The sequence below is a fragment of the Lissotriton vulgaris genome, chromosome 5, assembly GCF_964263255.1.
Source record: "Lissotriton vulgaris chromosome 5, aLisVul1.2, whole genome shotgun sequence".
Classification (NCBI taxonomy): domain Eukaryota; kingdom Metazoa; phylum Chordata; class Amphibia; order Caudata; family Salamandridae; genus Lissotriton; species Lissotriton vulgaris.
In genome coordinates, this window is record NC_141693.1 from 1,193,765,367 (window position 1) to 1,193,787,840 (window position 22,474).

The 22,474-nt window shown below is 43.3% G+C and overlaps 1 protein-coding gene across 1 annotated transcript in view; it reads left to right on the forward strand.

Annotated features, from left to right (window-relative positions):
* Positions 1 to 22,474, forward strand: part of CUZD1 (CUB and zona pellucida like domains 1) — a 233,754-nt gene that overhangs the window by 206,767 nt on the left and 4,513 nt on the right. Inside the window, exon 8 of the mRNA XM_086922981.1 lies at positions 1,610 to 1,878. Coding sequence (XP_086779107.1) covers positions 1,610 to 1,878 — 269 coding nt within the window. The remainder of the gene's footprint in view (positions 1 to 1,609; positions 1,879 to 22,474) is intronic.

Below are 22,474 nucleotides of genomic sequence, written 5' to 3' on the forward strand. Positions count from 1 at the left end.
TTTTCCGGACTTTATATTGCGAAGGTGGCCTTTATGCTAGTTGTAGGTACATACTTACCCCTATTAATAATCCACCTTCCAACATAAAGTACATAATTAACACCACGACTATTTGAGAAATAATGATCACGGTTTACAAAACCACTCTTTAAGCTAGCTGGCAGTGAAGTTAGGAGGAAAGGCGAAAATTCAGTACTATAAGAAATTTACTGCTGATCACTGGTCATTTTTTTCTAATTTAAAAACAGGGATTCTGCGTTTGGCTTTAAACATGAAAATAAAGACATTCCTTCAAATGAGCAAACTTTGCCCTTTAAGCAACCAGAATATTTAATTCATGTATAAAAACTAAGTCAGGGATAATTTAAACACATAAGGCCCACATAATTAAATACATAATTGTGTATATTAAGCAAAAAAGGCTCCAAGATATTCAAACTACCACAAAACTATAAATGTTCATTGTTGTTTACCTGTATTTTTAATAATTGTTTTAAACACTTAAGCTGCATTGTATTATCTCATTTTCAGTGAGAAATAGGATGCTTACTAGTAAACATTTTAATTTCAACATTATCTGTCAATTTTCAACCAATAGGTTTGGTAAGCCAAAAAGGCTGTCATAGTGTACTTCTGGCTTTCAAGTGAGGGACTTGGGGCCTGTTTTAGAGTTTTGCTGGCAGAGTAGTCTATCACAACTGTGATGAAGTACCTTGTCTGCTAAAACAACAGTCCACACTCTCAATTCTGATGTGGGCAGATTGTTAGTGTTCCAACGGTGATGCCTTTGCTGGCTTTCCTGTGAGAAAACATACTCCAACTGCCAGATGAAGTAGGGGTCATAAGAGTAAAGCAATCAGACCGCCCAATGGTTTGGTGGCTTTCTTTTTAGTCAGTCACTGCCAGGGAAAACCTGGCAGTCATCATGGACTGGAAAAGAAAATAATAACCCTCAACACCCAGGGAATAAAAAAAAAACTACAACTTTGGGAGTTTGTTTTTGAAAAATAAAAACTCTGCTGAACAGATGTCAAAACCAATGGCAGTGGTCCACCAAATGTTTTGTAGCTTCAGAGGAAGAACCATGACTATGGTTCCTCTGAAGGTACAGAGAACACCACCGGGCCAGCTGTTCTCTAAATCTGGCGAGTTGTGGTCCATTAGGGCAGCAAACAATGTCCTCCACCACCCTGACTGACCGACTACCACCCGCCAAACTCCAAGGGTCTTTACTTTGAGCCAGACATGTCACTAGCAAAATCTCGTCCTCTCAGTGACGTCTCTACAAAGTGAATATGCAACTGTGGCACACTGGTGACACAACTTGTGTAATACTCCCTTCAAAGTATGCGGAGGTTATTGAGTCTAACAGATCTCATAATTCATCATTCAAATGCCCCTACTATCATGGTGTGAAATGGTCACTCTAGAAATGTCTGATGTTCTTCCCAGGACAAGAATGTTGATAATTCAAATGTATAGATAATGGTCATGCTCACAAAACTACAATAGGGTGTATTTAGATTGTGGTATTCTGACTCTACAATGGCAGAAACAACTTGTGCAGCTGCAGAGTCCAACATCCAGCTTTAATCTCATTGTCTTGCAGATGTGAGAAGGATGAAACCTGTCATATTTACCCGCTCCATGAAAGATATGGAAGATTCCAGTTCAGTGCCTTCAAGTTCCTGAAACAGCAGCCATCTATCTACCTGCAGTGCAAAGTGGTGGTGTGTGACAGAAATGATACTAACTCACGCTGCACTCAAGGGTGCTTGCCTCGACACAAGAGAGATCTGAGCTCCCACCGTCGGACAGTCAATGCTGTGGTGGGGCCAATTCGCCTCAAAGCAAATCATGGTGCTTTGGACCAATCAGGTGAGTAGGTCACAATACCTGAGGTGATAGTGCCACAAGGCCCTCACACCTGTGAAAAGTGCTTTGAATTAATGGGACAACGGGTGGTGAAAGTGCTGTGTGGCATAAATTAAGTGTCACAGACTGATCAGATAACCAATGGTCTGTGCTGAAATCGCTACTGGTTGGCCAAGAAAGTGGGCTTAGTGGTATTTGATCACAGTACACATCATTTGACCTAAAAGTACAAGCAAGTGAGCAACAGAGGGATTTGTGGTATGATAAGGGAAGAATATCAAATGTGGTTTTCAATAATCATACCACTGGATAATCAGGTGAAGGGTAGTATTTCTATACTTCTGAAGACAGGAATCCAGCCAATTGTGGAAGCAGGAAAAAAGCATTAATTAAGCTGAGCGTGATGGACAGCTAGGTGTCCAATGGGTGGTATGATATAAGCTAATATGTTCATGGTGTAGCATGAATACTTTATAAATACATTAGTTAGTAGATCTATAGCAATGGAATTGTAGGTAGCACATTTTGTGGTTCGCAAGTGTCATTACCTAGAGCAATTGCAACATTAGATGAATATGGCTGTGTGGTTTAGAAAAAATGTTTAGTACTCCTGATCTCTGGAAATTGTCAAAAGGGTCTTCAACAGAGCTAATTCAATGAGAAAGACAAAAGGTGAGATGGATAGCAGATAGGAGGAAGCTTATATTGAGAGAGGAATATGCATTGCCTACCTATCAACTTCTAATGGCGTTAACTACTGGTGAAAAAGCGGATTGTTAGTTGGGGGTGGATAGCAGTTCGCTACGAATAATAATGTCACTATTCTTCTTAGGTCCAACAAAGATTTCAGTAATTTGAGCCTGAGCTTAACCCCTGGTAGCTGTGGAATAAAACAGGCAGACTTATCTTAAGAACATTTGTTAAGTTTTAGGCAGCACTAAAACAGATACAAAGTTTAAAACACAACACAATACAAATCCAGCCCCGATTTATATAGAGGATTATTTAATGATAGGAATTACACCAAAGCAACAAGCATCCAATAAAAGGTACCAGGGATATGATTTTTCATTTTCTAAAATAAAAATAGCGCTAAAAAACACCAACTATGGTCATTTGGTTGAGCTGAACCAGAATAAGGATATGGTTTAAGGCCAACTGCAATTGAGCGCTGGTCAGATACAAGGACCAAGTTTGAGGTGTTAAAGTTACCTCCCAACGTGGAAGCAGAAAATGGACTGAGAGAAGAGGGCTCAGCGTCGACAGATTTGTTAGTCTAGATGGAGCCTCTCGCAACTGTTGATTTAGACATGAAAAGTTCCAGTGGCAGAAGTTCAAGTTTTTGCTCCCCAGAGGTCTCTGGTTTCATTGCATAATCCACGACGGCAGTGTCAATAAAACTATGGACAGGAATTCAAGAGGGCGTCAATGGATTCCAGTGCTAAGAGAAAGGAATAGAAGTTACAGTAAAGTCAGGCCCACAGGTGATGCACCCTCAGTGGTTCAGATAGCAGGTTGGCCCTAGACCCGTGACAGTTCTCTAGGCAAACAAATTGCAAAATGTTTCTAACCAGCAAGTATTTAGGGTTAGGCAAGAGGAGAACACGAACATTAGCCAAGGGTTCCAGGACCAATGGAAAACTGCTTGGGAGTCAGGACTCAACACACAAAACTCTCTGGCATGATCCAAGGTGGTCCAGTGGAAACTGGTAAGCTGGTCTCTTAAAAGAAGGTAGGATTCTTGCAGATTTTGTGTCCCTGTAGATTAAAAGAAACGAGGCCAGCCAACTAACTTGGAAACCACTTCTTGATACTAGGTACACATGGGAGTAGTTCCAGCCCTTTGGGTTCTCCACATAGGTCTCAACGGCAGGTGCAGTCCTTTTGCTGTTTTCCACAGGTCCAACAGAGTTTCAAAGAGTTTTCCACATTTATGCCCCAGCCAGGGGGAGGAGGCTCCTGGCCCCTCCCTAAGTAAAAGAGAAAAGGTTCACTGGGGTAACCCTACCCAGATTTGCAGCGGTTTCTGTGTGCTCTACTGCACACAATCCCACAGTCCCTCCTCTCTATCCAAATCTAACATGACAAAAATGTTCCCCTCTGCATAGCTCCTGTGCCCTCTCGCCACCCTCCTCTGTGTTAATCAAAACCGTTTTTGGGGGCAGGCTCTCTCTTTTTGGAATTAGTGCCTGGATGGCTAGAGGGACAGGCCAAGGTATTAGTAACATCTGACAATGACAGTTGACAGTGTAGGCCTCTGAGTTAATTGTCCTGGGCACTACCCAGATGGTCACCATGTCAGAGGAACAGAACACCTCCTCCCGTCCAAGACCTTTGACTTAGCAATGGGATTAAGTTCACACCTCATCAAGGAGCTTTTCAGCTCCAGGATGACAGCTGGAACCTCATACAAATGGGTTTCTAGAGGCTTTAAGCAAGCAAAATGTGACTATTTCAAATATTTATACAAGCCTGACTACCAAGGAATTGGGCTTATACCACATTATTTTAAAGAGTCCAAGAGTTGCCTTTTTAGCTGGTTTCTAGGCAGAGATAACAGTACTTAATTTAATTATTATCCAATCCAATCTAAAACACTTTATTGCAATAACACGGTATCCATAAAAGTAGAGAATGTACAGGATTAAAATCAATCAATAGAGCAGTTAAATAGCATGATTAAAATTCATAGTACAGTGAACAGTACACAAATGGGCAACATAGTAAACAATTACAGTGACAGGATTAAAAATACATAGTATTAAAAACAAAGTGCAAGTGTGCTTCACGGGTCACTCATTGATTTACGGGCCGCTATGGCTATTCACAAGAAAGTGCCAACACGCAGAATCAATTAATCATTTTCCAGTTTGAGTATACAGCTGAGGGCATCCGTTAATTGGATAGGTAACAGTTTATAAAAAAAACTGAATTAGCAGCCATTGTGCATATTTTGTATAAAATTTACAAAAGAATAAAAAGTGTAAAGTGTTTGTCCGCTTTGTCCATCGCATGGCCATGACATGGAATCAAGGTTTGCATTATACCCAAGGGGAAAACAGAGCAAATATTTTAGTCCCAGCTCTTAAACTAAAAAGAAGTCCTCTCTCCCAATGCGACATCTGTAATGCAATGTAGCTGGGCAAGCAGTATTTGGTTCGCTCAATGGGTATACATTTAGCAACGGTTTGTTTCTTTGATTCCCTCTCTGATCTTACCGCGCTATAAAGCTCATACAGTGCAGACCTAAGGCATTTTTTATCTACAGTCTCAGCTGTGTTTGGGTTTAAAAACAGTCCTTCAAAAATTAACATTTTTCAAGCTCTTGTTAACCCCAGCAAGCCATAGGATGTCCATCCCTTTCTCAAGACTAGTACAGTCATCTATTATCTCCCTAGTGAGAGATGCTGCAGGGTTTTTCATTATAGCTAGCCAAAACAATGCAGGATGTGCCCTTATAGAATCTTCGATATAGCTTAGTTTTAGTTCACTATGGCATATGTACTGAGGAGTAGGGATTGGTGCACCCAAAAGCTTTCTGCAAAATCAGTTTTCCTCTAATTGGACACTAGAGCTTTTAGCAATGCCCCAAACCTCTGCGCCATAGGTTGCTATTGGTATGCACTGTGTCTTTAAGATCGCTGGAATTGCACCTGATCTTTTTGGGCGGGGGAGACTAAGGGTGAAGTTAGTGGCCTTTGAGAAAGTGTGCTTGCAGAAAACCATATGTTCAGACAAGGTGCCGTTCGCCAGCAAAGACCATCCCCAAGTAAAGAAAAGTGGCAGTGCAAGTTAGTTTTTGGTCTCCCACAGAGATAGAACTTAGGGGATATTTCCTTGGCCCACAGGACATTATAAATGATTTCCTCAAAGTTGTGCATAAGTCTAAACCAGTCATGAAATCCGTAAATCCCCACACTAAAGTGCGAAGTGCATTGGGTGTGCGTCCAATTAAAACTGCATCATCTGCATATAAAAGCACCAGAAGGGGTTTACCTTTGACTCTAGGCACGTCATCAGTGAGTGTGATCAGTGATTTGTGCAGATTGTTAATATAGATAATAAAGGGACGGGGCTAGGACGCACCCCTTGCCTAACTTCTCTACCAACATTGATATCATTGGACACTTCACCCCACCACCAATCCTGACACGGGCTTTCAGGTCAGTATGTAGGTAGGCCAGAAAGTGGACAAGGGCCTCGTCAAAGCCATAAGCTAGGAGAATAGACCATAAACTGGACCTATTAACAAAGTCGAAGGCGGAGGTCAGGTTCAGAAGAGCTAAATAAAGTGGCGAATGCTGTGCTATAGTGTACGTTCAAATTATCAAGTTAAGGTATAAACACTGCTCATTTGTGCCAACTTTGCTCCTAAAACACAATTGCCATGGTTCTAAAATGTGATTATCCTCAGCCCAAGTTAAAATGTTATTATATAAGACTCTGCATAAAATTTTAACAGTGTTGCCTTTTAAGGAGATCAGCCTATAACAACTTGGTTGCGAGCAATCACCCTTTTTAAAAGTAGGAACAATGATGCTAGTGGTCCATGTCTTTGGCAGGGGAGCATTGGTTATGTTATTAAAAAACATTTAGCAACAATGGGGCCCAAAAATCAATTTTATATTTGATGAGATCAGTGGGTAACCTATCAGGGCCAGGGGTTTTATTGCCCACGATCTGGCGTATAGCCTCCTCAACCTCTGTTATCAATATTGGGGCCCCAGATGGAGCCCTGTGCTTAAAGGGGTCGAGTTCTAATGCAGGCGCTAAGTAAATTGTGGAAAAATAACTTTCTCAGGTTGCACTTGTTATGTTGCAGCTTATGGGGGTTAACGGCTGCCCCATTGTTCTTAGGTCTCTAACAGTAGTCCAGAATATATTCCCATTTTGTAAACTAGCAGCATTAACAAGTGCGTCCCATTGCTCACTTAATAGTTCTTCCTTCTTGTTGGCGATAGCCAACTTATACATCTGCCTTGATAGCTTGACCAATGAGTTACTCCTTGGGATGTGTGACATGACCTTTCATAACTGCCAGTTGGCTACTGAGCACTCATGAGTAACCATTTATGTTGATGTTGCGCTGTGGTGATGGGTTTGGATAGTAGGGATTTAATGGCTCCACAAAGTTTGGTAAGGGCAATAATTACCTCGGGGTGTGGGTCCTGAGCCTCCAAACAGAGATAAATAAGGCTCAGGTTTTCCCTGACCATTGTGCTAAATAACTCAGTATTATTAACGCTTCGCCATACCAATCTTAGATTGTCTGTAGACATTGATAGATTCCTGGCACCACATTCTATAGTAGGTGTTGGGACAGGGGACAGTCTTAGTACTATTTGGATTGGATTATAATCCCCAAAGGTTGTGGCCATAGTTTCTGCTTTCAACAGGCTGACCTCGAAAACAGGAGAATAAAAACAATCAATTGTGGATAGACATCCCCTTCTTCTAAATTTCGGCTCCGGGGAAGCCTTCTCTTTTGTTATAGCAGCAATCTCCATGACATTAGTTAAATGATGATTAATCAAATGATCCACTAATTCATTGCCCCTGTGACATTTTTGTCTGCTACTATGTGCTTGTTTGCTTGGCCACAGTTGGGGTAATTTGGCGTTGAAATCGCCGCCTAAGCAGATTCCGGTTGACTCAAAACAGTCTTTGGATTTTTGAATAGATGCGATAAAATTAAATAGATTTATAAAATTCCCATTTGGTATAGAATGGAAGTCATTATTATAAAAAATTAATTAGGAAAAATGAAACTCCCCTATAAAACAATATGGCCTGAAAATTGTTATTATTCGTACATAGTTTTAGTGCTGCCACCAGCAGTGATATTAATCCAGATCGAAAGTCCCCCAAATGGTCGACCATGCTTAGGGGATGTTGCTAGAATATTGAGACATTCAAACCCATCAATAACTAAGTCTTGAGAAGCCCAAGTTTCTTGGAACAGAAGGATATCCTGCTCTCTTATTAGTTTTAACCAAATCAGGTTAGTTTTAACCAATCAATTCAATTATTATACAACTAACAACTAAACCTGTTACTCTGTTGGGTCCTTGTCTCTGTAAGAATGTTTTATGTTAAACATTCATATGACCTGCACCCTGGCCTATTGGTCGAACGTAAGGGTGACTTATTCATATTCAAAAGGAGGGTTTAGGTCAATCAAAATAGGTTATTTTGACAGGTCGAATTTGCAGATTTAAAACTGCACTGACAGGCTGCAGTAATCGGCTTGCAGTCATGTTTTGCACTGTCACTCTAGTGGTGACTTAATGTGTCCTGTAGCCACTAGTGATATTTAACACTCAGACCCTGGATTTGCATACACTTTCTACCATATACTAGTGATTTACAGGCAAGTTAAATATGCCAATTAGGTATACACCGATTTTGACATGTTTTGGGGTCAGACCACATGCACTGGGCCATGGACAGCATAGTCCAAAAAAACAGCAATAAAATCTATAAAACTTATTTTTTTTAAATTGGGAAGACCACACATAAAGGGTCATTTTACTACACTATTGTAGCGCTCAAAAAAACACTCCTCTTGGGGCTGTACAAAACAGCGGTTCATAATTTGACAAGATATGCTTTAGAAGTTTATAAATAGGAAAGAGTTGCTGAAGGTTTAGGGGCAGATGGCTCAGTTGTGGTGGTGAACTATTCTTCAGTGCTCCTCCCTACCAAAATCCACCATAGAAGAACCTTTCTTCCCTCTGCATACCTCCTGTGCCCATCCTAGAAGTGTGGTAAGGGAAATGGGCACTTTCTCCTCTGTGGTCACTCACAGCCACTTAAGTGTCATGCACAGCAAAATATTGCATAGTGAATAATTTTAATTAAGGGGAATTATTTTCATTGAGCCTTTAAGAAAGCCTGCGAGGGCACACTTCTTTGTGAAGAAAAATAAAAAAAGACATTTCCAACAGCGTGTTGTCGTGACAGCGAAGCAAAACAAACGAAAGTTGACAAGCAACTAGAAAAAAAGCAATGTGTGTTTATGACAGATTAAAGCAGGCGCTTCTTAAAAAAAAGTCATAAATCACCAATTAACAATTAAGAGTGTTGACATGTCAACAAAGTAACTGATCAAATACTGGGTCTCGTGTCTCACTTCAAAGTAACAAAAGGAATACTTGATCTAACTATCCTTAAAATTGACTTGATGAACAGCCCATCCAAGCAATGTTAAAATATGAAAAAAACATGAAAGTCAAAGGCTGCAAGCATGTGATCTAGAGCCTACCTTTTGTCAAAATAATGTTCATAATTCTTTTATGACAGAATGTCCTCCAGACCAAAAAAGTAAATAGTCTTAATGAGAATGTTGCGGGGTGACTTTGAATCCCCCAAAATGGAATAACCACACGGACTGCTCTTGGTAATGCACAAACAGTATTTACTAACTGTCGCGACAAGGAGAAAGACCTTTAGTATACAACACAGACTGCACCTCAGTCCTACTCAGGCTTTCCCAATTTCCTGCTCACAGGCAGGCCTTTTTGTACTTGATATTACAAAGGTTTATTACAGACAGTAAATAATGGTTGACTTGCAAGTTACAGATTTAAGATGGAAAACCACTTGAAGACATGTAACCACATAACCCCGCCATAAAACTGAACCAACTATATTGGGCGTCTCCTTCAGCTATCATTTTCTTTTGTAGGTTATGCAGTGTCTGTATTGCCTCTGACAAAGTTCCACTGTCTGCATTGTTTGCTGGAATAAATGTGCAAAAAGCAGTCCCCACCTTGCATGGCCATCATGAAATCAAAAACATAGCGGTGCTACAGTACCATCATTCTTATAGCACGTAGTTCTTCCTTTATGGCATTGAAGCCATTGTTGGTAGTGTTGATGAACTTGAGGAGCTCCCACTTTGTGATTGGGAGCCAGCAAGCTGCTGCTTTAGCTTGAACGAATGGCTGGAGGGTCCCAAAAAGCAATTGAGCATTGTTAAACAGGTGACATTCCTGGGGAACGTCATTCCAAGATGTTGTGCCATAATACACTGCAGCTCTTTTCCTTAGGTTATGGTGTAGCAAGGTCATTGGTAACTGGGCATACAGAAGTTCTCTGTACTGCCAGTAAAAATCCATGAGGCTTGAGGTGCTCCCCTGCATGTCAGCGTGGAAAACAATGGTCCTACAACCAATATTCTGGCCCATGTTAATAGCGCTATTTCCCCTGGAACATAAGGAAACAGAAGTTAGTTTCGATCTATCATATCCACAAAGTCTAGATGAAGGGTTTTAAAGGGACCTTGTGATCGCGGAATGGTAGACGTTATCACTTCAAACGTGTGATTAAGGGGAAACTGTTGGCAAAAGATATTCATGCAGATACATGGTAATTTTGTTGTGCTAATTGGGAACAAACCAGTCTTGTTTGATCTGTGATGCTAAATACTCTGCTATAATGCTATATATCGCTGTAGCAAACGCCACCTAATTAGCAGGTCGTGCCCTAATCTGGTCTTTGGTGGAGGAAACTACAGTCAATGCCATGATTCTGGAAGGTAATTAAACAACAGGGGGTGGTGATGGACAGAGTTTCTGAATTAAGCAGAATACTCTCACCCAGTCAAGAGATCAGGGCTTAATCCAACACTGTTTTTTTAGCTCACTGCACCATCCCAGCTCAGAACCTGGCTATATGCAAATTAGTCTGTCCCTGGCCCAGTGTATCATGGGAACAGGGCAAACCAAACTACCAAGCCAATTCTTTCACTGGAGAGGAAACAAGCTACCGGGGACCGGTTTCTGGCCTTTCAGCCGTCTTCGGCCCGGCTTGCTTGAATCCTGATGGTGCAATTCTGGAAGGTGGAACAAATAATTGTATAATCAGATTAAAAATGAATGGTCACATTCAAATTTGGCCATCAAATCTCTTCTTAACAAATTAGCTGGGGCAGCTGGAGAGAGCAGTAGGCATCCATTCATGTGTCTACCTCTTACTTCCATCTCCGATGGTTTGGTAAAAGGAGCCCTTATGCCTTCCGAAGAGAATCCCTGTGTCCATTGATCTGTTGGAGATCCAAAGGCCTCCTTCTCTAATGCAGGATTTTGTTGCTCCTGTATCTATGAGGAATGTATACATCTTGTCATTGATGGCCACTGTAACAGTGGCTTCCTCTTCTGCCCTGTGCTTTACTGACAAAACTGGACACACAAATACTCTCTCGGCAGACAGGAGTCTCGGAATTTTCATTAACATCCTAACTGCTGAATTTTAAAGAATCTGAAGTTTGTTCTGGACAACATTTGGAAATTTTGATATAGGCCATTACAATAGTCCATTCTGGACTCTACAAGGGCCAGACCAACAGTTTTCAGAAAATTAGGAGGAAGAAACTGCTATCTTTCAGATACCATGGAACAAATAAAAAGAGGTGGAAATCACATTATATACTTGATCCTTGTAAGCGAGTCTGTCATCAATTGGAATTGCCAGATTTTTTTACTGGTACTGGAAGCAGACCCAGTTCATCTGGCCACGAGATAAGTTACATAAAGAGATATTTCCGACCTTTTGAGGAGTTCAACTTAAGACAGTTGTTGTACATCCACATAAAGTTAAGGAAGGTTTCATTCAGGTCTAGGCATTTATTGGAAAGTCAAACCACGATCAAAGTGTCATTAGCATATGATACTAGTGACAACCTGAAAGATTGTACAAGAGCTGTCAAAGGGGAGACAAAGATGTTAAAGATGGTTGGACTTAATGATTAACCATGGGGAACACCACAAGTTAACAAGAAGGGTTGGGATGAAAATTCCTCCAGGATCACCGTTTGCATTCGATCTGTCAAAAAAGATCTAAAGAAAGACAGAGCCACACGATCTATACCCGGTCAATCAGAAGGTCATGGTGAAGCGTGTCAAAGGCTGCAGTCAAGTCAAGCAGGATAAGGGCTGCATTGCACCCTCTATCTGCTATAGCCCTAATCATCTTGGTAAAAGACACACAAATGATGGACAGAATGCAGAGCAAATCAAACATCCACCTCAGTCAAGAGATCTTGTTTAAATCCACTGTTCTTTTGCTCACCATGCCACCCCAGGTTGAACCCAGCTACGTGCAAATCAGTCTTGACCCTGTGCCTCACGGGAACAGTCCAGCCCGAACTGCCAAGTCAGGTCCTCCCTTGACTGGAAACAAGCATCCTGGGAACGGTTTCGGGGCATCATCCCTCATCAGCCTGGCTAGCTTGAATCCAGTGACACAGTAAGCCTGATGGATTTAGGCCCAGTTCTCTGTACTGGGGTGAATGTATGACATTGTTCTGCATTCTGTCCATCAATTGTTCTTTTTGTATTTGTCACCCTGATTGGGAAGGGTATGCCCAGACTTGGGTCCCGTGCTCTCCATGCCACTGCAATCAAGCTATCCTTGCCTTTGAGGGGTGAAATCCTGAAACTGGTCCTAGGATGCTTTTTTTCCAGTTCAGGGAGAACCTGGCCTGGCAGTTCCTGCTGGTCAATGGGTGCAGGGTGAAGACTGATTTGCATATGGCTGGGCTCAAACTGGAATGGCATGGGTAGCAAAGAAAATATGGATTTAGCCCTAGATCTCTGTACTGGGGTGAATGTATGACATTGTTCTGCATTTTGTCCATCAATTGTTCTTTTTGCATTTGTCACCCCAAGTGGAACGGGTATGCCCAGACGTAGGTCCAGTGCTCTGCATGCCGTGGGAGTTAAGCGATCCTGGCTGATGAGGGGAGGAACCCCGAAACCGGCCCTAGGATGTTTGTTTCCAATCCAGGGAGGACCTGGCTGGACTGTTTGCATTGGGTGCAGGGTCAAGACTGATTTGCATATGGCTGGGGACAAACTGGAATGGCATGGGGAGCTCAAAAAGAAGGATTTAGGCCCAGACCTCTGTACAGGGGTGAATGTATTACATTGTTCCCTGTCCCTCAATTGTTCTTTTTGCACTAATCATCATAGTGGCAACATTAAGGGTTGATTCCGTAGAATGTCCTTTACGGAACCCAAATTGGGAGATGGTTGTTATCCAATAATGTTGATAACAGAGTTAATTTCCTTCTCAATTAACTTAACTGGAAACAGAAGCCTAGAGCTTGGTCTTGCTCAAGAAACACAACTTGAACATTTTGCATTAGGCTCCAAAATGTTCAAGTTGTGTTTCTTGAGCAATGGCAGAATAGATGAAGATTTCCACACCTTAGGAAACAGACCTATCCTGAAAATTGCATTGAAAATAGTGGTCAATTGTGAGGCTACCAATTCAGGAATAAGCTGCATAGACCTTTACTTGGTAGTAAGAACGATCTGTTTCACTTGGTCCTCAGAGAGAGATTTAAATTCCATAAAAATACTTTATTTTCCCCTGGCGTAAATATCCTAGAAGGTCTGAAGCGTAGACATGTCAGAGGAAAATCTGTTAAAAATAACTTCTACTTTATCTGAAAGCGTCGCAAAAGTCCTGATTGCACCCTTCCCTGTTCTTACTGGCAGGACAGGAAGGTTTTGTAACTTTTTGGAATAAGATCTAGTAGAGCAGCAGGGTGACTCTATAGATTTAATATAAAATTCAGACTTTTCCTTAATTATGAGTTTTTATATTCTGCAAGCAAAGTTATATACCTTTCTTTTTCATTTGTATCATAGCTTTACCTCCAAATCCATTCCTGTCAACGGCACACCTTCTTGGCAGCGCTAAGCGCCTCACTAAACTAGGGGGCTGAGGGTTTACTTCTCCTTGATTTTTTACATTTAGCTGGATCTAATTTATCTACTGCTGTAGTCAGCCAAGCTGAATAATTTGACACCAACTAAACCTCCCTTTCCACTTTGAAGTGGAGTCCCCATCGAGTGGCGGGGTGGTGGTGTGCTTGGCAGTTTTGCTGAGGCAGTGCCAGCTGTGCTTGGGGCATCGCTGGTGGCTGCAAATTTGGCAAGGGTGTCTGGGACTCGTATATGATTTGCGTACTTAATTGTGGCTGAACTGTAGAATTACTCTTCCATTTTGTATATCCCATCGTTTAGTTTTGCAGTCTTTAATAAAATGCCCAAACTTCTGACAATACTAACATGCCTTATCCCTTCTTTGAGGTCCCATCCTATTCCTCCTCTACTACTGCCCTGTGTCCTTACATAAATCTGTTGCTGTGGCAACTGTTGCAGGGAGGTCCCTGGGACCGATCCCACAGTTGCTGCAGTCATCCAAGTTGCTGTTGCCACTACAAAACCTTCCACTGTTCCTTTCTTCGCCAGCTTCTGCTGCACTAACTTGGCAACTGCGTTCTCTGCCGCTTCCTTTTGTTTCTTTCTCTTTCAAAAATGGATTATGTGCACTTGTATTTATGTCCACTATGTTAACTAAGGTGTCCTGCACGTCAGAAGGCAACCCTTTCTTAACTACATTATAAAACTCATACAGTATTACCTCCTGTCACCTCCCAACCCTGACATACTTCCTGGGTCCATTTTTAGATCGAGCTACCGCAGCGTGCATGCGTTGCTCTATGGGAGGTTTCATGTAATCACTCAAAACTTCTCTGTGTCGGTCAGACTCCTCCCACACATCTGATTGGCCTTTGCGTGTGTCTTTCAGTAATGAAAGCACGCAAAATGGCCAGAGGCGGTGCACGTCCCACCTCTTCTTGAAATGTTCACTCCCATAGCGCTTTGGTGTTGGGAGCGAGCAGCGGCACGCATTGAGGCAGCTGCATTCCTCCCTTGTTGTTGTGGATCATGTTACTAATAAAACACAGCGCGGTCGCTTTCACTTTCGCGGCCGAGCTAGTTTCTCTTTTCTCAGCTGTGAGAGTTTTGTGTCTGATATTCGTAGCTGCTCATCTTAATGCCCGGGAAGTTTTTTGGCTTGGTCAATAGCATTTCTACAGAGCAGTCGTGTTTATAACATATCTTATCATCTGGAAGCCTTGGCTTCCTCCATTAGGCTCTTTCGCTGCGGTTTTGTTGCTTATTATTTTCACTGTTGATTAAAACCAGGGGAAAAGAGGAGGAAGTACGCTGGGCATGGAGTCACTCTCTGTCACAGGTGGGCGGCACTTCCCGTGACAGTTTTAAAAATTTGAATACTGCGAAATAAGCCCTACTAAAGCGCCTTAAGTTGGCGGAGTGGGGTGCAGGCATTATTCTTCGGACTAAAGTCATCTCTTTAGAGTAAAGTGCCCTACCATTAAACATTTATAGATTGAAGATCTCGCATTAGGGAGCTCTAACATTAAATTCAATTTATACTTGCATTTAAAGATGGATTCTATTGCAAAATGTCCTCGGTCCATGGACTGGAACATGGGTGGATCATGGTACACTGCTAAATATATATGTGTGCACACACATGTACACGCATGTGCATGCGCACAAACACACTTTTTAGGTCTCGCTGGCGTTGCAGTGTGAAATGCTGCCGCCAACGAGACTTATAGCTGCCGTGTTTGCCTCCAAGGGAGACAGACCCGGAGACAGACCTGTGCACGAGCCGATTCTAGTATGAGCACGAGCCGATTCAGGTCTGTGAACGCGCTTCACAGTGGATCGGCTTGTGCGCGTTAATTAATATGGAGCACGTCAGGCGCCCAAGTAACAATTATCACAGCATGAGACCCCACTTATCACAGCATGTCAACAGGCGCCCCAGGCTGCTGGAGCACTCAACTATAATTAATGCGCAGTTGAGTGCTCCAGCAGCGTGGGGCGCCTCTCGGCATGCTGTGATAATTATTACTTTGGGGCCTCATGCTGTGATAATTCTCACTTTCTGTGTTGTGATCGGGAGCAGGCGTATTACTGGCGCCACCGCCACGCCTTCATTAGTCATAAAAGCTGCATGATTAGGGCGGCATGTTTAGACATTTTTACGTGCATTTTTACGTATTTAAACGTGCAGTACTGAACATTTTCAAAGAAGGCGAATCAGCGACATTCATTGGAGACACGACCTATTTGAAGACGCTTGTTTTACTGGGGTAAGTCATGTGAACTGTTTAGTTTCTGTACTTTATCATAGTATAACTGGCAGGGTTGACTAAATTATGCGAGAAAAGGAAAAATATGCAAGAGATGATGGTATGAGGCAAGTGCGGCAAATGTATAATTATGCGTACACCATATAAAAGCAAGTTGCAAAATGTCCGGTGTTGGGCGGATGGGTTCACTGTGCTGTTGCGTCGCCTGTCGGTGTGGTTATGAGTGCATGTGACTAGCTGGCGACATGTCCTTGTACTGTTACTTGCCTGAGTGTAAGATGGTTATTTAACTGCAGCTGGAGTCGGACTCTAGACACAAATTTGGTGGAAAACAATAACAGGTGCTTTGTAGGCTTCTATTATGCTTGCAGTATTATTTCCACCCTCTTTATCAAAACACTCTCGTCCAGAGTCACAATGTAGTACCGGGCCAGTATATATATCCACACCGGCAGTAATTTTAAAGGAATAAACAACTTAACCTGCACCAAAAATGAAAAATTGCTTGCATGTAAGGACTGTGGCGAAGGCAGACCATGAGTTGTGTGAAGGCAACACTGCAGCTCTGCTCTGGTTTCTTAACTTTGTTAAGACTTACCGGTTCGGTTCCGGTTCGTTCGTGGCGGGTCCGGCGGCCAGGATATGCAATGCCTTAATTAGTCTAACTGACTAGGCCTGGCCTGCCAGCCTGCCGGCCTCACGTGGTGGTGCTGCCAGTCCTCGCATCGTCGTCGGAGGGTCGGGTGAAATCGCGCTGGCTCGCACAGGCACTCAGACCTTGAATGGCCGTTAGGGAGTCGGTGGTGGGGCGTGGACGTGTCGCAATGCGCAATCTGAAAAAATCTGCGCACGCTGCCTGCCGCCGCACAGCCCCAGCCGCCACAAAACCAAAATACAGCCCAAAATCAGTGCCCCGCCCACTGGGCCGGCCACACTGTAACTAAAGTTTAACTCAGAGCCGTGGCCTCCAGGCAATCAACAAGATTCTCGTTTTGGCTCAGCCAGGGCAGGCCAGGCTCACCACAGCTTTGTTAGGAGTGAGACTGAGCCATTCGGGAGATGGACGCGCAGACAGTACTGCGGACGAGAAGTGGTTGCACAATATTCTTTGCTACTGCAAAGTCCAGTAGTGAGGTAATAAACTATATCAAAAATAAAAAACAATGACGTGCAGCAATCCGTGTACACCCGGCCCCGATAATTAAGTGCCGGTGCTAAGAATCCGGAAAGCACCGGCACAAATTAAGCACTGGGTTGTGCATGTGACATGTTGACTGGTTGCCCTTGCACGGTTGATGTAGTGCTGATATTAAGACTACACCTGCAGTCCTGGCCTGGCTGAGGATTTCTGGGGTGCAGGAGTAGAGTGCGCTGTATGTGTGATTGGGATACGGTACAGGGCAGGGGTGTGCATGGACTGCTGTGGAACCATGCGTCACCTGACCTATTTCATTTCCAGGGTGCGAAGCCATAAAAGAGGTGGGTTCGAGCTGTGCTGGTGCTGGGGCAGGCCCCTGAGTTTCCACAGATCCGCCAAAGATATCAAGGACTCTACATATATGTGCGGAGCATGGAAGCACGTAGGACTAAAGCATCTTCTAGGCACATCCTGTCCCTGCGTCGGTGTGCGCACTGACCTGCCAACATGCGCAGATGTGTGCAAAAACGACGGGTAATGCTTTAAAGCAGTGGTTCCCAAACATTTTTGACCCGTGGCTCCCTTGACCGAGTTGGCGGTTGGCCGTGGCTCCCCACCATTTTTTTGCCAGTGGGTCAGGCAGCGCACTGTGCTAGGCACGGATTTTTGGCTTGAGTGTTTTAGGCCACGCCCTTTGTTACATCAGCCACGCCCCTTTGAGAGTCCCCCCCCCGGGATGTAGGAGTTGCTGAGATTCCCGGTACAATGGTCACGTACCCGCAGGACATGGTATCCCTCGGTGCCCCCACCGGGGATGTCCACGCTCTGTGTGATCTAGTTCCCATGCCCCTTGCTGCTGGCAGTGCCAGGGGTTCTCCATGCCTTCCTCACCAGGGCTTTGCACGACGATGGTGAATCTGAATGTGCCCCTATAGCGATTCGTGAAGGGAAGTACTTGCCCGCCTGGAAGGGTCCGGGGTGCTGCACTGCCCCCCGGGCCGTGCTCCGGTGCGCCAGGCTGCCCCGGTCCGACAGCAGGTGGGGCGGGGTCGCAAAGTCCCGGCCATCCACGCTGCGTGGGGGATGTCCCGCGAGGGGCTCAGGGTTCACAGCAACCCGGCACCGCAGCAGGGCGCTGGGGGAATTATCATAGTGCAAGAGCAGTAGACCACCTACCTATCGACATAAAATGCAATCTGAATTTTACACAATGTGCTTTACAGCAGGGACATGGACCCTCTATGCTACTTTGAGTCAAATATGTGATTGAACAAGCCACAGAACTCTCCCAGAACTGCATTGACCAACAGAGTTATGTTACCACTATTTTAATCCCCTCAAAATTGCAGGGCACACAAAGATCTCTTCAGCAGGTGTCTTACCCTGTACGATATTTTAAAATGCAGCCTCTTTGTCACCAATTAGGTAAGCTAGAAAAAAAATTCTGCCACGTGTCCTTGTGGGCAATTTCTTCGCAGCAGATTTAAATAAAAAAGTATAAGTTGACAGCATACATGCTAATAGACCCGATTCAGACTGGAGACCCGGTCGGAATGGCTTTATTTTGATTGCCTCCCACCTGCAATTGCATCTTCTTCGATAGAATTCAAAGGGAGAAATACATTCTTCCGATTATTTTCTTTTAACTTCCCACTTTTCTCTTAAATATTTGCAGGTATGGTTGGCAGCTACACTTTGCTTTTAAAGATGGGAAACCCTTTGTGGGTAGCTGTGCGCCTTATAAATGCTATAAAATAAATAAATAAATAAAGCTCCGCCCATTCGTGACTCCAAGCCCCCTTCCTCTGCCACACGTTGACCCCCAATCTATGGATTCCCAGAAGTAAAATTGTTTTTCAATTCCAGTACTGTTCAGGCCAATTCCCTGACTTGTTGTCCGCTCGGCCTTCGATAGCTGCAGAACCTCGTCTGGGCGTCTGACATACTAGGGAAGCCCGAGGAGGGGAGAAATATCCAGGCTCCTGATGGATCCCTCGAGGATATGCGGAGGGTCACACGGCGCTGCCGCTGCCTCTACCATGCGGCCGGGCGGCGAAGGCGGGGTCCGTGCGACATCTAAGAGCCGGCCGGAGTCTGGTCATTCACACCCATTTTACATGGAGGGAAGACACATCCTGGGCAGCGGCGCGGCGCCCCAGGCTTCTCATCACGGCGCACCGGGGCGCCGCGGTGCACACTTTGGAAACCACAGCTTTAAAGGGTTTCAAACGCATGTTTTCTCTTATTTGAAGCATTCTCACTGTGAAGATATAGAGTCTGCGCATGTGCACTGCTGAAATAGAGCTCTATGTACATGCTCAGTGTTCGATTACAGTTCGGTCCCTGTGTAGTAGGAATGTACGCACCCTTGCCTGGCAACGCGTACATTTGCTTCAGGAGAAATCTGATGATCGCTTTTTGCAAATTAAGAATCAGCTTTAAGAACTTGTACGATCGTCAAGTGTATTGTCCTTGTCCTCTTCGTGCAGCCCTTAATGTTATTCTACAAAGTTTTAGCTCTCTAAGCAAGCATAAATTAGGCATGTCAGGTTTTCCAGGTCCTTGCGAGAAGAGTTCAGCCACTCCAGGAATGTAATTGGAATTCTGGAAAATGTAATTTTTTATTTATTAAAGCGATTAAACAAGACTACAAAACTCAGAAGTCACCTAAAAGCTGGCCTGGATGAACTACTTACGCACAGAAATGTGTAACTTCAGAGCTCTGTTGTTTTCAGAACGAAATCGTTCAAATGCTCAAACTATTAATTAATGAATTAATTACCTAAACTGCTAACCTACCAGCGTCAAGACAACCACGGGTATTCGCGCGCCTTTTGAAATTTGCAAACCTACATAGCGTAAGCTTGCTGCTAGAACTCAGGGAAATGTCATGAACGTATTGATACTAATGGTAGCTAGCACATCATCGTTTCACATTTCGAAGCATTACGTTCCAATCTCTCCTCAGTGTGTTTTCCAGAGAAAATGACATGCCATTTGTTTATATTTTAAGATTGGGTAAAGGCCCGGCCATGGTACTTAAATAGAATTATTTACCGTTCAAAGTATGCACTGTTAAGGGGGAAAGATAACAGCTTTAGCTGATTTTTTTAATTTATGTACCGGTTGGTTAAAAAACAATCATGCCGGTAAAAAGTGGTCAGGTGAAAACCCTACCAGTCCACTGTGTTTTGGTACAATCTACTCCCCGAAGCTTTGAAGTTTTGTGAGACGAAGGTGCAGGGTTTCAAGGCCTCAGTGTACAATTTTTACTCTCCGTCGGATTTCACATGCTCTGTTGATGGAGCCGTTCAGATTGTGTAAACAGCTTTGCCAGTTTTGTCTATGTTAGTTTTGAAAACCTTCATTAGTTTTGATGTTCATGGCTTGTTTCTCTATGCCAACTGGGTCTCTGGCATTAATGCAAGCACTCTGTAATGAAAGTCGATAGAGTACTAGACTACAGTTCACAGTACAGGTATTTGGTTTCTGCTCAGGCATTGTCGTTTTTGGGAGATATTATACCTTTCCCTTGTTATTTTTGGGTCGATCCTGGGTAGAGCATGCGCTGCTCTGCAAAGCATGCTGTATTGAGTTAGGGACTTGACGCTCCTCCCACATTTTCCATTGGCAACTGTAAACTGTAGCTGTTCATTGGTCAAAAGGCTTAGTAGTCCCTCCTTAGTACCGCCTGGTCTCATTTTGCAACCTCCCATGGCGACACCCCGTTACATGTCGTGTTGCTCAGTCGGCTTTAATTACAGCCTCCGAGCACTATTTTCTCAAATAGCTATGTCTTGCCTGCTGTTGCAGGCAGGACGCTGTCCTCACGCTTTTTAAAAGTTTTATAGCACGTGTTTGCAATGCAATGGGTCTTGTATCTGCGATAGTTTTGAGCTATTGGCATTGTCATATACAATGTCAATAGCTCAAACTCCCATAAATGCGAGACCTATTGCATTGCAAATGCTTGTTTTCTCTTAAGACTGTCCCACTGAAGAGGGTGACCCGCAGGGCTGAACTTGTTTTTGCTAAGTTACTTTCCTGAAGCATGCACCGGACATCGCTGATGTGGGCTTCAGATACCAAACATTGCTACATCTGCTTAGATTGCAAGAGTTTTTGTACATGAGAATGGAACGGGCGTGAAGTTGCTCAGAACAAGTTTGCGGTTTACCCTCCTTGAATAGTTTCCTTGCTCAAGTACATTTTTTGCATACTTAACATTGAGAACAGTTGCAGGACACAATGCTGCTTGCAAGTTTCACATCTCCTTCTATCGAACTGAAAGAAGGAAGCAAAGCTCGAAGTTTAAACAAGCATTTGCATTGCCAATAGGTCTTGCTTTTGGGACCTTATACGTATTTAGTTATGCAGCACAATATCCTTGGTGCAACAACATCAACTGTTGCATGGCTAAACACTTAAAAGGTCCCAAATGCGAGACCTATTGGCTATGCCAATCCTAAAATTGATTCCGTGACGTTTGTCCTCATTAAGGTAAACTAAGATAACAATACCTGAAAAACCTGTTAAACCGCACGGAGCGCAACCCGGTTGTGGCGCCCTAATCTAATTTTCGGCCGCCTGACTGTTTTTCAGGAGGCAGTCGTACCCACATTTGAACGTTGTAAGAATATCTGCTTAGGAAGGTAAGCACCCGACACAGTCGGCTCTAATCCCTTTATTTTTGAAGGTAACACGACACGGATGCTGACAAATGCCTCCCTTACCTTTTGTAGGCTGATCTTTCGCATCTCTTCCTCTACAACGCCCATCTCTGAAATAACTCTCTTTGAACTTAGATAATCGAGAAATAAGGCTAACTGGTAAGATGTTTTTTAACATTTACTCTTTCTTTTGATTATAACACAACTTGGTCCCTTACCTCCGTTATATATATAATCATTCATATATATTCCTTAGGCGGGACTCTCAACTCTCATCCCTCCGCTTTAACTAGCCCACTCCTATTCTGAGAGGTAATCAAGCAAAAGGTTGAACGGTAAGCTGTCTTTGACTTTACTAACTCACGGACAATATAGTGAAATCTGTCCAATCCCATTTCAATTGTTTTCTGTTCCTTGTCCTTCTTATGTAGGCATTTTTTGCTAGAATTTATCAAGAACCCCATGGTTACAGCACAATTTTCTGTCCCATATTTTGAAGAATCTACTCTCCATTGTTTTTCCAATAATAGCCTTAATGGTGAGTTGAAAGATCCAGATTATGTCATTTGATAACTATGAATTAACAATGTAATATTTAGAATGGTAATATCCTGTCTCCTTAATTAAGGTGACAACATTCAACCAGTTTTTATGAACCAATGAACTCCTCCAATTCGACCGACCTGAATTTTATAGAGTATAAGTGGTGAGAATCCTAAACTACTTATGTTTAACAGCATCATCATGTAAACGATAACCCAATCATAGGTCAAACCCGGTCTGATTAATTTAGGTAATCCTTCCACC